The sequence below is a fragment of the Petaurus breviceps genome, unplaced genomic scaffold (assembly GCF_028583685.1).
Source record: "Petaurus breviceps papuanus isolate PSGF00001 unplaced genomic scaffold, PetGlider_PUasm1.0 91133, whole genome shotgun sequence".
Taxonomy (NCBI): Eukaryota; Metazoa; Chordata; class Mammalia; order Diprotodontia; family Petauridae; genus Petaurus; species Petaurus breviceps.
In genome coordinates, this window is record NW_027187419.1 from 97,926,675 (window position 1) to 97,943,282 (window position 16,608).

The 16,608-nt window shown below is 36.4% G+C and overlaps 2 protein-coding genes across 4 annotated transcripts in view; one reads left to right on the forward strand and one right to left on the reverse strand.

Annotated features, from left to right (window-relative positions):
* LOC138154794 (kelch-like protein 41) overlaps positions 1-8,243 on the forward strand; it is a 50,047-nt gene extending 41,804 nt beyond the window's left edge. Inside the window, exons 15-17 of the mRNA XM_069079782.1 lie at positions 2,778-2,963; positions 3,052-3,198; positions 6,672-8,243. Of these exons, the coding sequence (XP_068935883.1) occupies positions 2,778-2,963; positions 3,052-3,198; positions 6,672-6,783 (445 nt within the window). The 3' untranslated portion in view covers positions 6,784-8,243. The remainder of the gene's footprint in view (positions 1-2,777; positions 2,964-3,051; positions 3,199-6,671) is intronic.
* FASTKD1 (FAST kinase domains 1) overlaps positions 7,658-16,608 on the reverse strand; it is a 54,832-nt gene continuing 45,881 nt past the window's right edge. For all 3 annotated transcript variants that reach the window (XM_069079781.1, XM_069079780.1, XM_069079779.1), the window contains 3 exons: positions 10,407-10,545; positions 9,998-10,112; positions 7,658-9,207 (listed from right to left, as the gene is read on the reverse strand). In XM_069079781.1, coding sequence (XP_068935882.1) covers positions 9,112-9,207; positions 9,998-10,112; positions 10,407-10,545 — 350 coding nt within the window. In that variant the 3' untranslated portion in view covers positions 7,658-9,111. The remainder of the gene's footprint in view (positions 9,208-9,997; positions 10,113-10,406; positions 10,546-16,608) is intronic.

The following is a 16,608-nucleotide window of genomic DNA, read 5'->3' on the forward strand; positions in this document are numbered from 1 at the left end:
CAAGGGAAAGTCAGATCATCATCTCACTGAGGGATGTTTACTCCTTATATTTTTCTGGAAACAGATTGAAAGAAAAAGTGGCAGGCATATAGTGCCATGATTTGCAAAGCATTGTAACCTTGCCAAATAATTTAAATGTTTTCCTTTGGCTACTGTTCATTAGTGGTCAGGAAATGATTATGTTACTATGACATTATATACTTGAGAATATAAGGAAAATATAGCCTTGCTTGACAAATGCCAAAGAGAAGTCTTTTGAAACAAGATAGTGTCTAAAAAAAGATACCAGATTAACACTAGTTACTGTCGTAAAACTTGAAGAAAACTAATTTGTTTGCTACCATTTCTAGAACTTTTAGGTTCAAAGTTATATTCTAGGTAGGCATTAGCTGAAATGCTTATTTGGATCCCTCTAGTGAGACCAAAGACCTGACACTATTCAGAATTTTAAAAGTTTTGTTTCTGGAAACAAAATTGAGATTCTCCTTGTTACAAAACATTTTGTAACTGTGCATTGAATCTGTTATTTGATTGGCATGGGCCCTCTCTCTAATGATTGAAGCAGATTGCATCTTGTCTATTCCTTTCCAAGAATCCAACAGGGGCTCCAGTTCAGCATTTGTGCTGATAGATTGTCTCTCATTCCTGGTATGTGATTAACCTACCTCTTTTGGGGGTCTTGTATATTTTTGGAGGTAACTTGATATGGTGAAAAGAACACTGGATTTTTGAGTCAGAGAAACTAGGTTCAGATCCTGATTCTTTCCTTGAAAAAAAGTCATTTCACATCTCTGGGCCTCAGTTTCCTCATCTGTAAAATGAGATTTAGACCAAATGATTTCTATCTTCCATCTCTAAAAATCATTTCTTGCATAAGATAATGCAACCCTAACCCACTATATATCTATTGCTATATAATTATTTGCATTACTAGAAATTTTGATCTCTCAGAGATAGTTATGTTTCCTGATTATCAGACACACAGTATCAGCAGAAGAATATTGATTTTAAGAGATGGTCTTTTCCTGTAGGGAGCTACTTGGAATAACTTAAAGTGCTGTACAGTTTCACAAATAGAATCCAACCTGCTTTCTCCATCTTATTAAATTCAGAGTCCAGTTCATTGTCCAGCTACAATGCCTTCTAATATTTACATACATAGACTAATTGAGAGACAAATTCAACTAGCTGCCTGCCCAGATACCTGGTTAGGCAATATGCATTTTTCAGTCAATTTGTTCTTCTACCTCCACAAAGTCCTAATCTGTCATGATGGCATGAAAATGACCATTTGGGCTCAAAGGCTGTGACAATGAAGTCCCCGCTCTGGCAGGTTGTACCATACTAGAAAAAAATGTTACTAACAATCATATATTTGTGTAATCCAAATATTTTCAATCCAGGAAACAAGGGAAGACTTGTGCACAAACTAAAGAAAGCAGACAGAAAAGCTCAGTATAAAGGCAATATAAAACTAAGAGCATACGGTCTTTATTTTTGTTAACAATAGGTCAAACACAGAAGTGGAAAGTAACATATACTATGAGATGTAATCACCTTTTTAGGGAGTTTTCTTGACTTTTCATTGAATGTATTCTGTTAAGGGAGTTGGTCTGGGTGTTTGTTGGGAAGCATAATTTGTGTCAATATACAAATGCATCAAGAATTTTTAAGTGAGAGACTAGATCCTAGGAATCCGTATGGGAAAAGCAAAATGACAAAGAACTAATATTGCCCAGATTGTGCCATGGAATTGGACAAGCAGCTTATTTATTTGTATAAATACTTTGGACAAGTGCTTAGATAGCATAGATACCTTGCATAGATAATAAGCTGGGCCTAGAATTTAATCAAAGGAGGAAATCAAGCTGAACCACAACTGGGAAACTTCATAGTCCTTTAATGGTCCCTAGTTGCTCTCTGACACAAAACCCCATCTTTCTAATTAGCATTCTCCCCATGATGCTACAACACTGCAAATTTCTTTTTCTTTTTTGGAAGGGTGAAGGCAGGGCAATTGGGGTTAAGTGACTTGCCCAAGGTCACACAGCTAGTTTTTGTGTCAAGTGTCTGAGGTCGGATTTGAACTCAGGTCCTTCTGAATCCAGGGCCAGTGCTCTATTCACTGCACCACCTAGCCACCCCAACACAGCAAATTTCAAAAGCATCATGGTTTCACAATGCCTAGAGTGGTCTATAGTCTGCTTTTTAGTCTATAGTTTCTTTAAAACTATATATATTGTATGTACATACATATGTATGTATGTATATATGTTTCTTTTGTAGTTTACAGTTCAGTATATAGTTTCTTTAAAACATGGATGCAACATTGCAAGATACACTTAAAGAAGATATCTGTATAATCTTTTCCTTTGCGAATAAGCTCACAAAATGTTTCTGTTAACACCCAATTTAAACATTCTTTTCAGTTTTCCTGAAAAAACCCCATTTCTCTCCTGTGGGTAGAACTGTTCTGAAACTATTTTCATTTGCATATCATCGAGAGATTTTTACTGAGAATGTCATTCCACAATCATCATTTTACAGGAGTGGAATAGGCAAGGGACAGAGTGGTGTCAGGGATTATTCTTAACTGATGACCACGTGACCTACGTACAAATTGAGAACACTTTAGATAGCAGCATTATAAACATTTGTCTGTCTCCTCTTACCAAATGCCATATTTCATATGAAAACTGCCAAAGGAGTTGACTACTTAGCTGCCTTTTCTAAAAACCCAAGATGCTGAATAATCTCATTTGCGTTCATGTTCACAGAAAATGTACAAATAGGGTATTTATTTACAACTCCAAAAAAGGAGACTGGAAAGATCTGGCCCCAATGAAAACCCCTCGTTCCATGTTTGGAGTGGCGATCCATAAAGGCAAAATTGTGATTGCAGGAGGTGTCACAGAAGATGGCCTATCAGCTTCAGTCGAAGCTTTTGATCTTACCACCAATAAGTGAGTATGTTAGATCTTACCAGAGTTTATGAGTTGCTATATGCTTTAGACTTCTGGCTAACATTTATTTGTTTTTAATAATGCTTAGGTGGGAAGTTATGCCTGAATTTCCCCAAGAGAGAAGTTCTATCAGTTTAGTCAGTATGGCTGGATCTCTTTATGCTATTGGTGGGTTTGCTATGATTCAACTTGAGTCCCAGGAATTTGCACCCACGGAAGTCAATGATATATGGAAGTAAGTTCTGTTTACTCCAATTTTTCTGGTAGTCTCTACCATGTGTTAAATCATCTAAATCTAATGAAAGAAAAATAATTTTTGTATGAAAGAATGAACAGATTCTCTCAGCAAATAAGCTACTTCTTGGTAGTAATCTATAGGCTTCGAACAGGACTATAAAAATTGTAATGTTGGTGTCTTAAAATAGTTACTTAGTAAAGTGAAAGAGTTAATGCTATTTCTAAAATTGCTTAACTGACAACTGATGTTTCTATAGCACATTATGCTTTACAAAATGCTTTGTTACATATTTCACTTCATTGGATTTTCAAATTAGTGCTACATTTTATAGGTAATAAAATTGAGGCTTGGAAAGGCTAAGTCACACAACCAGAAATCTAATTCAGGTCTGCCACCTCCAGATCCTCTTCACATTCTTTATCTGGCCTTTGGGGTATTCTATGTAGTCATGAATTAAATGCTGAATCTGATTTAAAGAAAACTTCAATTAGTTGAAGGTGGTTAATTTAGTCAGCTGAAGAAAAAGCGTCTGAAAGAAAAAAAAAGACAAAATGGCTACAAATACTGCAGTAAAATACTTTGCTTTCAAACAAGATGTTAGGATCTTCATAAATTTGGCTTCCTCATTTTACTCAGCTAAATTTGCCACATTTCATGCCTGTGTCTACGAAATAAATAATTCTGTAGAAAAAGTTAAAGTCACTTTGATTTCAAAGTTTCATATCAGAGGTTCTTTTTAGAGGCTGCTGTAAAGGCTATGTGAGTGACTTAACAGGTACTCAGAAACAGAAAAGTAGTCTAGAGGAAGTTTTGGTGCTATTGAAAGTAACAGAGAGGTCTTTATATAGCAGAATGTACAGTTGAAAGTTGTCAGTTTTTCAAGTCCAATACTCTGCAATTCAGTACTGAGCTTGAACTACCTTTAAAATTGAGGTTGACAAACAAGGGCCTTGATAAGAATACATCATGGGAGTATAAGAGCAGGGGAAAGGCAAAGAGAACATATATCTCCTTAAACTAGTACAAATGTTAAATTGGTAAATTGAAAAGCCAATAGCCAAATAACTAAGACTGGGCCTAAGTTTCTTATGTTTTTTGGAGAGGACAACTTATGGAATCAATCAACAAGTATTTTTGAACTGCATACTGCTTCAGGCACTGAGAATACAAATACAAAAGTGGAAAAAGTTCCTGCCTTGAAGGTACTTGCAATTCTAATGGAGAGATTATAGCATGTTCATAGCTAGAAACAGGATATATACAAAATAAATAGACATGTGAGGGAATACAGGGTGTGACAGGCATTAGCAATCAGGAAAAGCCTTTTGGAGGAGAATGCTTGAGCTGAGCCTTGAAAGGAACTAGGGTTTTCTAAGGGCAAAAGTAATGAGGGAAAGCATTCCAGGACTGAGGAACAGCTTAAGAGAAAGGAGATGGAATATTATACAGTGAGGCCAGTGGTGCTGGAGCATTGAATGTGTACAGAAGTGCACTGTCTAATTAGCATGAAAACATAGTTGAGGATCAGATTATGGAGGGCTTTTTAATGCCTATTTCCTCATCTGTAAAATGGGGATAATAATAGCATAGTTGCCATGAGGATCAAATGAGATATTTGTAAAGTGCTTAGCCCAGTACCTGGTACAAAACAGGTGCTATATAAATGTATTTTATCTTAAAGGCAAGATAAAGTTCCCAAAGCTTCTTGAGGAGAGGAATGACTTGGTCAGACCCAGGCTGTAGAGATCTCCATTTAGCAGCTGGGTGGAGGCTAGACTGAACGCATAGAGACCATTTAGGAAACCTTTGCAGTACTCCAAGCAAGAGGTGATAAGGTTTGAACTAGGGTAGTTGTGGCATTAGGAAATAGAAGGAAAACAAAAAGAGATATATTGAGAAAGTGGAATTGATAAAATGGCAACTCTTTGGGATATAGGGGGTTAGGGGTGGGTGGGAAATGAGAGTGAATAACTGCATGCCTACTTCTGAGCATCACATTCCAAACCTTGCCACTGAAAATACTGTAATTTCTTCTTATAACTTGAATCAAAATTTTTCCATCCCCTTTGTTTTCTCTTAGAACTGTTCAGATAAATAAAGGTTTACCATATTTTATCAGCTACAGATAGAAAACAACCTAATTGGAAACTCCAATTATTTAAGCTTCATTTAACCTTAAACCTCCTGTTGCTTAAATAGTCATATTTCCCTTAAACTATTAAAACTATTCCTTAAGTTAATTTGTTGCCCCAGGTTCTATATAATCTTTCAGTATATTAACAATAAACTGTTCATTAGTTAATAGTTTAGAGTCATCTATAGAGAACACTGAGCACAAAGTTTTGCTTGCATAAGTGGGACACAATTATTTACAATATGGCATAAAGATTTTCCTTATGGTCTTATTGCCATCTGAAAATTTGTTTTTGAAACATTAAAGAAATTAAACCTGATGGTGCATATCTTGCCTGGGTCCTGGCTAATTTTGTATCATTATCATTTTATATCTTTAGCTGAGGAAGCACTTTTAGATAGAGAACAGTTTTCAACTGCCATCAAGCTCAGAAACTCAGGGAAAAAATCTTCAAATAATAGTCAAAAACTGTTAAGTGAAAAAGGGCAACTAATTTTTCAACTATGATCACATAAGCAGGATGAAAGTGGAGTTGAAATAATTATTGAGATCATTAAGATCCATTATCTTGATGAGATATAATAGAGGCTGGTCTTTAAGTCAAAAAGACCTGGGATCAAGTCCAGCCCCTGACATACAATCTATGTAGGCGTCACTTAACCTCTTGGTGCCACAGGCAGTTTCCTAAGATTACAAGTTATTATGATGCCAATAAAGATGCATCTAAGGAGTGAGTTTCAGTGCCAGTAGTACATTACAGAGATGAAGCCACGAGTCCAGACAGAAATCCTGACTCAGACATAACAGTTGTTGATTCAGTTATTGGATAAAGGATTAGATAGTGACTGGGATCACCATTTATCTGTGCTTAATAGGTAGGGACAGTTTCATTTGTTGCATTTGTATCCAAGTGCCTAGCACATAGATGTTTTTAAATTCTTGTTAACTGATTGATCAAAACTAGATACAGTAGTAAGATTCATATGTTTTATATAAGTGAATCTTTTTTCTGTTCTCTGTATATGAAATGTTCCCGTTGATGTGTTGAGTTCATAATTTAAAAGAGAAAAGAAAAAATAGCTACAGTAGCTGTGGCTATAGTAGTAGTAGATAACACTCAAGCTTAAACTACTAATTCAAAACAGGCTGTGTTTTGGAAACAATAAGTCATCCAGGTGGACATGTAACCTCCTTTGAGGTAATCTGGGGTAGAATCTTTGGTCCAGTTGCCCTCAAGGATATACACATACTAACTCTTGTTAGTAAAATAATAAATCATTAAGACAGAGCAGTTCCAAATACATATTAATTTATTTCAATCCCTCCCCTTAAACAGGTATGAAGATGATAAAAAAGAATGGACTGGCATGTTAAAGGAGATTCGTTATGCCTCAGGAGCTAGCTGCCTGGCAACACGCTTCAATCTTTTCAAACTATCTAAATTATAGACAAGAAAAATGACAAAATGTAGTAGGTGGGAGTTTTTGATTATGGATTTTTAATTTGTTGTGTTTTTAAAAGACTGTACAGAAATTTATATAGAAATCTATTGTTACTGTGTCACTGTCTGAAATGTTGGCAAATTTTGTAGATAATGAATCAAAGTAAATATATTCTTTATGTAATAATCAGTCATCATAAAGATTTCTAAAAGGAGATGAAAGATAAAATTGAATTTATACAATCTAGTTGGTAATTTGTCTGATCCAGTTGTCTGTAAAGAGATATTAAATTCAAATTGTCTGTGCCTTTATAGCTATCATTTGTATTATCAGTTTACTTTTACACTCATTTTCAATTACAATTGAAGTGAGAGGATGGAATGTGTCTATTTTTTTTAACAACAAAAAAACCTAATTCTTCTGTATCAAGTTAAAAACTATTACCAATTTCCTCAATATATAAAAATAATTAGATATTCATATTGTGCTTTATAATAAAGAAGATAATGCAAGATTTCCAAAATGGTATTTGAGGCTATAGTAAGGGATCTTTTCATCATTTAAGGGAAATAGTCTTGAAATAAAATAGTCAAGTTTAAGTGTTCTTTCTTTTCCTTCTTTCTCTTTGTAAGCCTGTGCATCCTCTTTCAGTTTCCAACTTTCTTTGGTTTACTAATAAATCATTGATTCTATCTTTAAAAATTCAAAATCAGGAACTCTTAATACTGAAGCCATAAACTATGATCTCTTATTTGTTGGTTTTTTGGGGGGGGCGGGGGAGGAAGAAGTACCAATAAGAAAATTGATTTGTTAACCTACTGAATGGTGTGTTCCTTGTTGGGTTTTTCTGTGCGTGGAATGTTGACTGTTCGGTAATGTAAGGTGGCAAGCAGTAAAGAAAATCAATCTTTGATCTCTTCACATAAATTGGGAGAACTCCAGAAGAAATTGTGTCCAGGTATAGAGTATGTACATTCCTTACTACAACCACACACACACACACACACACACACACACACACTTGTTCAATTACTCAGTCTTATTTTGCTATCAAAAAGAAACTGTACTTTTCTACACAAGCGATTTCACCATAAACCTTAAGACTACTTTTAGAATTAGACTGTAGCTGCTTCCATTCTGAAATACTGTAAAATTTACTTCTGATTTTAGGCTAATTAATTCAGTAATTTCCCATTGAGGTAGAATGCCGATGCTTTTTCTTTACAGGACACAGAATTAATGTCTGATTTGATACCTCAGATCAGTATCTAACTTGACAATGATCACATGTAAGAAAAAAACAATGTAATGGGGGTTTAGGAGCAAATGTGACAGATTAATTTAACTAGCACTCATTGTTACTATCTAATAAAAGCACATATGTAATTTTAAAAGACTTTTTGTACTGGCTGCATCAAACTAAAAGCAAAAATTACTTGAAATGGCATTAAAATGGCATGGTGACATATTGGCCTGATGACTCTTAACTTTGTTCTGTTCTGAGATTCATGTAATCATTAACTGTTTCAAAGGTTACATTTTAGCACATCTTTGCTTTAGAAATCAAAATGAAAATTCTGACTGGAATGGTCACAAAGAAGGGTGTAAAATATATGCAATTATGATAAGAATGTTAGTAAAATGTTTTAAATTACTATAGCACTCAATAATATTTGGTCACTCAAACATCACAGAATTAATATTACACATATCTGGGTAAGATTGAAGAGAATATCTTTCCTTTTGTTCATTTTAAATTGCTCCAAGATAAAGCCTATATGATCCATATCCCTGACTTGAAGCAAACAGAAAACTAGGGGGTTATAAATCTTTCTAATATCAGGATTCAGCAAGGCCTCAGATGCCAATAAAGTATCTGATTACAATGGTCTTTAAAATATATATTCAATTATAATTATCAATCCACTGCTAGGTAAAAAAATAAAATACATGACTTTCATACCAAAAGAAGTAACAGTGCTTCATGGGAAAAAGTATACAATTTTAAAAATCTATTTGAAGAACTACAGGTTTGTTACACAGCAACAACCATCTTTTTTTAATCAGTTTGAAATATTTCACAATATTGTTTTTAATCAAGCTCATATTTTCTTTTTTTTTTTTTTTGGAGGGCAATTGGGGTTAAGTGATTTGCCCAAGGTCATACGGCTAATTTTGTGTGTGTGTGTTAAGTATCTGAGGCCACATTCGAACTCAAGTCCTCCTGACTCCAGGGCCAGTGCTCTATTCACTGCACCACCTAACTGCCCCAAGTTCATATTTTCTATTATAATTTAAGTCTAAAATGTGATGTATCATAAATAAAAACTGTAATTATGATTTGACTTCTGCAAACATATGCTCTCTCAAATACTCCATCCAGGCATCCTTTGTTGATAATTCCATAGAATTCCATGCCAAATAAGGGATCTGTAAGATAGAAAGATCCAGAGTACATTTGCTTCAATATTTAGATTCAGATATATAACCTATTTTTAAAAAATAAAAGATAAAGGCTACCACAAAGCAGAGCTCTAGCAAGAATTTGGTTCATACCACATCCCACAGATCTTCTACAGCAGCTAACGGGATCATGTTTCTTAGGAATACCTCCTTCTGTTCCCTCTGCTTTCTTTCTTCTCTCTTCTCCTCAAGGCCAATACTGGGAGTTTTCTTTAATTTGCTTAATCCATCTCTCAACCTTACCCCTTCAGGGGAAAGATGTCCAACCAGAAAACCTGGTTTCAAATTCTGCCTCTGATTCTTAGTGGCCTCTGTGACCCTGGGCAAGTCACTTAGCTAACCATTCTGCATCTCAGATTCTTCACTTATAAAATGGGGTGTAAGGGGAGAGGTCAGGGGGTTGAAGGGAGGACCGAGGCCCTTGCCAGCTCTAGGTCTGTGATTTCATGAGCCTTTTAACTCTGCACTGGACCCCTCAGCTATCAAGTCAATATGTTTTCCAAAGAAAATAACTGAGGAAATAAGAATTTTCTGCTTTTCTTCAAAATAATGAAAGAGGGAATTCTGGAATTTTCAAATAAATGAAATAATTCTGCCTACTTCATATTAGGATAAAACATCAACAAATCAACTAGTATTTACTAAGCACTTAATACCTACCAGGTAGTGTGCGAGATGTTGGAAAAATACTACTTTTATATGCAGTGCTCCTAAGAGTGTAGTTTTTATAGTAGGACATTTTGAGTTTGCACTATACCTGAATCACATGATAACCCAAAATTTCCAGATGTCTTTTTTTCATAGCAGATTTTCCTTTTAAGTGGAGGATGTTTTTACAAAATGCTTGTGAATCCAGAAATTCCAAAGCAACCCTATTATCAAACAAAAGGAACATTTATTTTTGATATCAAAATAAGACACTGAATAATTAAGTTTCCAAGACACAAAAATGTTTTCAATTCAATTCAACACTTAAATGCCTACCACATGCAAAACAGTTTTAAAATAACAAAATTTAAAGGAATTAGAACACCAAATTTCTTAAGTACTTATAACTGACAAGCTAATTTATGCAAAAATATAGCAAAGAGTTCCTTGTTGATTGATGAATTCATTGTACAATACAACTTTGACCCAACAAAATCCAAGATATGAATACAATTTACCTTTGTGCTCCTGGTGGCAGCCCTGACCTAGTATCATGGGTATCTGGTCTCCAGGGTACATTTGGCAGCTCATTCAAAACCACACCCTGATTTCTATGAGAAAGAGGCTTTTTCTTTTTATCCAAGATATATTCAAAATCTGTAAGGCAGTATGGTAATCAGATGCATAGCCAAGGTAAAAATTTTTTATTATTCTGATAATAAAAAAACAAAAAGCAATAGAAGGGAAAAATTACTGCACTACTAAAAGTGATCAGAATATACATTCACATGGTACTTCAGGGTTTGCAAAACACTTACTTTATATATATTACTTCATTTTCTGTGAGTTAGCTGATATCTCCATTTGACAGATGAGAAAATTAAAACTCAAGAAGAAATAAATGACTTATCCAGGATTAATTACACAGCTAATAAATGAAGGACATGGGAGTGGGACTCAGTTCTTCCTGACTCTCAGTCTAACACTCTAATAAGCAACTAGAACTCATTTACTACCCGGCAGAATCTGCTCAATAGAGCACACTTATCTGAAAATTAATATGTCAATCTCTAACACTGGGCTAGCTCAGAATACATTAACAGAGTATTTCTTTTAATCCCTAATATGAGAACCAGAAGGTGGAATTAATGATTCTTTCACAATTATGGAAAATGAAGCACTGACTTGGTCAAATCCTAATTCACCCTTTATTAGCAAATATTACATCCCCTGAAAGACTAATTATATCACACATACTAAACTAGAAATAGTACAAATTAACCTCTTTATATTTTTCACATCTTCAATAAAGAAAGAAAAATCTATAAGACATTTATTATATATCACCTTCAGAAATCATCTAGTTCAATCTCCAATCCAATGAGTAAGAATCCCCTCTGTAATATTCCTGATACTCATTCAACATCTATTTGAATAAGTACATCTAGTAATTGGGAGCTCATTAATCCGAGATGGAAAGGGAACGGGGATGGGGGTGGGAACAAGCATTTATTAAGTGCTTACTGTGTACTGGGCACTGTGCTAAGTGCTTTCCAAATATCTCATTTGATCCAACAGCTGTATGAAGTAGGTGCTATTATGATCCCCATTTTATAGCTGAGGAAATTGAGGCAGACAAAGGTAAGGTGACTTACCTGAGGTCACATAGCTAGATAGCATCTGAGTTCAAATTTGACCCAAGTCTTCCTGACTCCAGGCCCAGTGATCTATCCAGTAAGCCACCTAGCTGGCTCACAAAGCAGCTCTTTCCATTTTTTTTTTTTAAGCAATTGGGGTTAAGTAACTTGCTCAAGGTTACACGGCCAGGTGTTTCTGGGTGGGTGCTAAATGTCTGAGCCTGGATTAGATCCCAGGTCATCCCAACTCTGGGGCAGGTGCTCTTACTCACTATGCTACCTGACCGCCCCAGCTCTTTCCATTTTTTAAGGAGAATTCTGTTAATAAGATCTTCTTTCCATTTAGCTAAAGCCTACCTCCCTACAAGTTTCACCCACTGGTACTAGTTCTGGCTTTTGAAATTACACATAATATCCAACCGCTTTTCAAATTGCAAGCCCTCTGAATATCTGAAAACAGTAATCATGCCTCTCCTCCCCTTCAAGTTCTCTCTCTTCTCCAGTTCATTTAGTTTTTCTTAAGATCATCCTCCTTTCAGTTCATCACAAAATGCCCAAGTTCCTCATAAAATGTGATGACATTAGTTTAATAGGCAACTGCATCACACTGTTGGCATTCATACTTACTAAGCCAGAAACTGCACAATACTGTACACATTTTTAACTAAGGAAAATCTCATAAGAAAACTCTATGGGGCACCTTGGTGGTAAATAGAGCACCAGTCATGGAGTCATGAGGACCTGAGTTCAAATCCAGCCTCAGATATTTGACACTTAACTAGCTGTGTGACCTTGAGCAAGTCACTTAACCAAGGCAGTTGCCTTGCCTTCTCCTCTCCAAAGAAAAACTATAAGACATTTATTGTGTATCTGTTGAGGACCACGGCCAGTGGGGCTCTGACCCTAATGGCTGAATAAGCCCTCTCAGCATAAGACCCTGCTAAACAGGCTCGGATCAGTTCCCCATACCCCAGGAAGGCTCACAGGCATGGGCTTCACATCCCCATGAGAAGCATGGTATGCGCTCCCAGCCTGGGAACAAGGACACTTGCAGTGTTCTCAGGGGAAACTAGCATAATGTAGCAACGTAGTATTAACTAGAAGCCTTGGGACAACTCCATTCTGTTCTAGAGAGGTTTGGAACATCCTGCCCAGTACTCATACCCTGATAACAAGGATAGAGTGCACAGCTGTCACATATGAGGAGAATGGGAACTAGGGCAATGGTGTAATGCAAAGACAGTGGCTTATGACGACTATGCAGTTTTACACTACATATATACTGGACTCCTAGCTGAATAAAGTTGACTCTGTTTTCCACCATACTGGAGTCCTGTCTCGTTTATGAATGTCAACCTCTGGGTAAGCTTTTTATCTATCTTTTCACGTAACTTTTCTTTCTCAGCTCTGCTGCTGGTCAGCAGGACCCCTCTCTACCACTGTCTCAGACTGCCACAGAAGGGCAGGGGTCCCAACTTTAGAAGTCATCTAGTTCAATCTCCCATCCAAGGTGTAACAGTATCTCTGATATTCTCATTCACCCTCTAAAGCCTTCAGTCACCTAAAAGCTCTAAAGTTTCTTTGTATGAATTGCTGCTCAGCTGAGTTTACACTATGGTATACCCGAGTCACTGATTTTCTGAATACAAATACAGTATCTTACATTTATTGCTATTACATTTTGTTATGTCATAATTCATTCCAACATGTTGAGATATTTTTAAATCTTTTTCTGCCGTCCAATGTATTTACCTTTCTCTCCCTATTCTATGTCACCTTAAAAGCCTAATAATCATATATTTTTTATGTCTTCATCCAGATCTTTGATAAAAAAAAAAAAAAAACATTTATTAGTGTAGGACCAAGAGTCCTTGTGTATAGTACTACAAATATTCTTCCACACTGGCATTGATAATATGAGTTAAGGGGAAAAAATTTTAAAAATACACTGAAAAAAACTGCCAAATGCATTGCTAAACTTGAGGTAAACTTTGTCTGAGGCAGAAGTGTCAAATATCCAGCCCCTGTCCCCAAATACTCCTGAGTGTAACCCAAACCAGATTAAAATGTAATTGGAAAATATTTAATAAAATAAACAAAAACACAATAAACTATAGATAACAATACATTTTAAAACTAAGTCAATGTGTGGCCCATAGCAATCCTTATGTACAGATTAATGGCCCCTGTTTGTATTTGAGTTTGATATCACTGGTCTAGGGCACTCTCTTGATTTCCTTGTCAAAAACAGAAATGCAATTAGTCTGGTTTGGCCTCCTCTTCATGAAGCCCTTCCGGTCTTCCTTTTTTCAAAACTCAGGACATTTGCCCTCCTCTAGGCCTTCATCATTCATCCCATTCTCCTTGATTATCCAGAGATCAATTACAGGAGTTCATCAATCACATCCATCGGTCTTTCAGTACCTGAGATGGAATTCACTTCTGGGCCTAGTGACTATTTTACAGGATTGTACCAAACTTTTCTATTCATCCTTAGTTGCATGACCTTGCATCTACCTTTTGTACATCTCTGTTTTGAAAAATTTTCTTTATGACTTTTTTTTTATTTCACATTTATATCCAAATATATTCCTCCACCACCCCCTAACAAGCTACCTCTCATAGCAAAGATTTTTAAAAAGCTAACCAACACAATGACTATTTTTGACAGTGTGTGTCAATGTTCCACCCCAATGATACTGCACTTCTGCAATGAAAAAAATGAGGTGAATTTTCTCAATTCTTTTCCAAGGCCAACCTATATTATTACTTTGATAAATATAAAAGACAAGGAACTATGTCATTTGTCTTTTAAAAGTCTGAGTAAGTTTATGAGTTCCCTGTATATCCACATCCACATTAGACAATTTATCCATTTTCTCTTCCTTAAAATTATTAGGAAAAGTAGTCCATATTCATTGCCTCTACTTTTTCACCACCTCCAAGGGATCCTCAAAGCCTTATAATCATCAGGCTTCCACCCCCAGTTGAACCAGAAGATATGAAGGGAAGAAGTGAGAGAGAAACTTCAGAAGCTGAGTTGCCCCCAGATCCTGAATGCTAGGCTAAGAAAGCGAGACTTTATTCAGTAGGGGCACTTTGGGACTGAAACTGCTCTTTATTAAGACTGTCAATTGTACACCGATCACCAAATCCAGTTGTCTGTCCTTCAGTCTTCAAGCATGGCTCCCTCCTCTTCCTCTCCCCCTTGATCTCTTTGCAGCAAGACCCTGAACAACATCTCCTTTTAACCCTCTCATCCTTTGGTAGGATTAATGATACTATTCTCTCAAATTTCTTCTTCCTGAACAGATAATGAAACATAGTTCCCTCCACTTCACAGAAAGGTTAGGGATGAGTTCAGATTTTGCCTACACTGTCAGATATGGTGATACTATTGGTTGGTTTAATATTTAAAACCTCTGGCAGAAGAGAATACAATGTTCCATATAAATCTGAAAATGACTATGATGCAAAAAACAAAAACTATCAATAAACTTTTTTCTTCAAGTATTAAAACCTCTCCCTGCTCCCAATTTCTCCTCTCACTTCTCTGGCCCTTACCTCTCTGTCCCCTCTTCCTCCTCTCAGCTCCTAAATATGACCAAGGATATGTTCTTGGTCCTTTTCTCAATCTACATATTCTTCTTGGGCAACCTCAACTACTCCCCAGAACATATCACCCCCCAGGCCTCCCCAAGCTTCAAACTCACACTTTCAATTTCTACAGATATTACTCCCTGTATATTTCACTAAAAACGGTTTATAAATATACATATACATGAGTTTGTATAGAGATAAATACACAGTACAGTTTTCAGAGCAGTCATGGAATGTAGAAAGTATAAATGCTGGAGATGGGGGCTGGAGCTGTGATTTTGTCAATAGGGAGAATTCCTGGATGTAAAAAAAACCTTCCTCTACTAATGCAAGTCAGCAACTACCCTACAACTTAGAAGCTTTCTTTTTTTGGGAGGCAATTAGGGTTGAGTGACTTGCCCAGAGTCACACAGCTATGTGAAGGCAAAACTCTGGGGCTGTTCTATCCATTGCACCACCTAGCTATCCTTAACTTAAGAGTCTTAAAAGTTGCCTAAAGCACCAAGACAGCTCTCAGTGATCTGCCCAAGGTCACACAGTGTAAGGTTAAGGGAATTTGAAGATCTTCTCTGCCCCTTAATAGGCCCATGTGACCTGCTTTGAGCTTTGGCCCAGCCCACAGCTTGAGTCACATGAAGCACATGATAGGAGGAGTTTGCCAAATGGGTAGAGCAGAAAGGGCAGAGCTAGGAGAGAGTGAGGCAGAGCAGCTAGCCTGAGTGAAAGAGGGAGGAATTTTGCCTAGGGGAGCTTGTTTGTAGAAAAGCCTTAACAAAGGCAAGGCTTGGGGATGTCTGTGCTCCCTGGATTGGTGATGGTGTATAAACTTCTTTGTTACCATGGTGGAACTGACTTTCTGTTATCTAAATAAATATCTTGATTTCATCTTTGAGGAAGAGAATTTGTTATATTTTGCTATTCAACCTGGGAAATATATCTACATATTCATAGCAGCTGCTACGGGTATTGCATTGGCAATATATGTAGTCAGTGTATATCAGAGGCAGGACATGAACCCAGGTCTTCCCAGTTCCAAGGACAGCTCTCTGTCCACTTATGCTATGCTCCCTTTCTAGTACATATAATACTGTTCACATTTTACAGATGAGGAAGACTGAGACACAGAAAGGTTAAAGTAACTTGTTTGCCATCATACAATCAGTAAGACACAGCTAGTCAGGGCTGGAGCTGGAATTTGAACTCGGGTCCCTAGCTGAGTGAAAAAATGAAGTTCATTTTTATTGTAATCTTAGAGTGTGCTGGCCTTTTTTTCCTCTTTTGAAGGGGGTGTCCTTCAGCAATGTGCTCTTTATACTAGTACCTCAAAGTCAACACATTTTACACTAAACTAAGCTTACTTCTTTCTGACTTTTGTATTAGCAACCACACTAACACACAGGGAGGGCTGCTAGCACACGTTCTCTGATCTGCTTTTCTAAAGGAAAGACAGCTTTAAAGAGGGTAATGATAATTAAAGTAATTT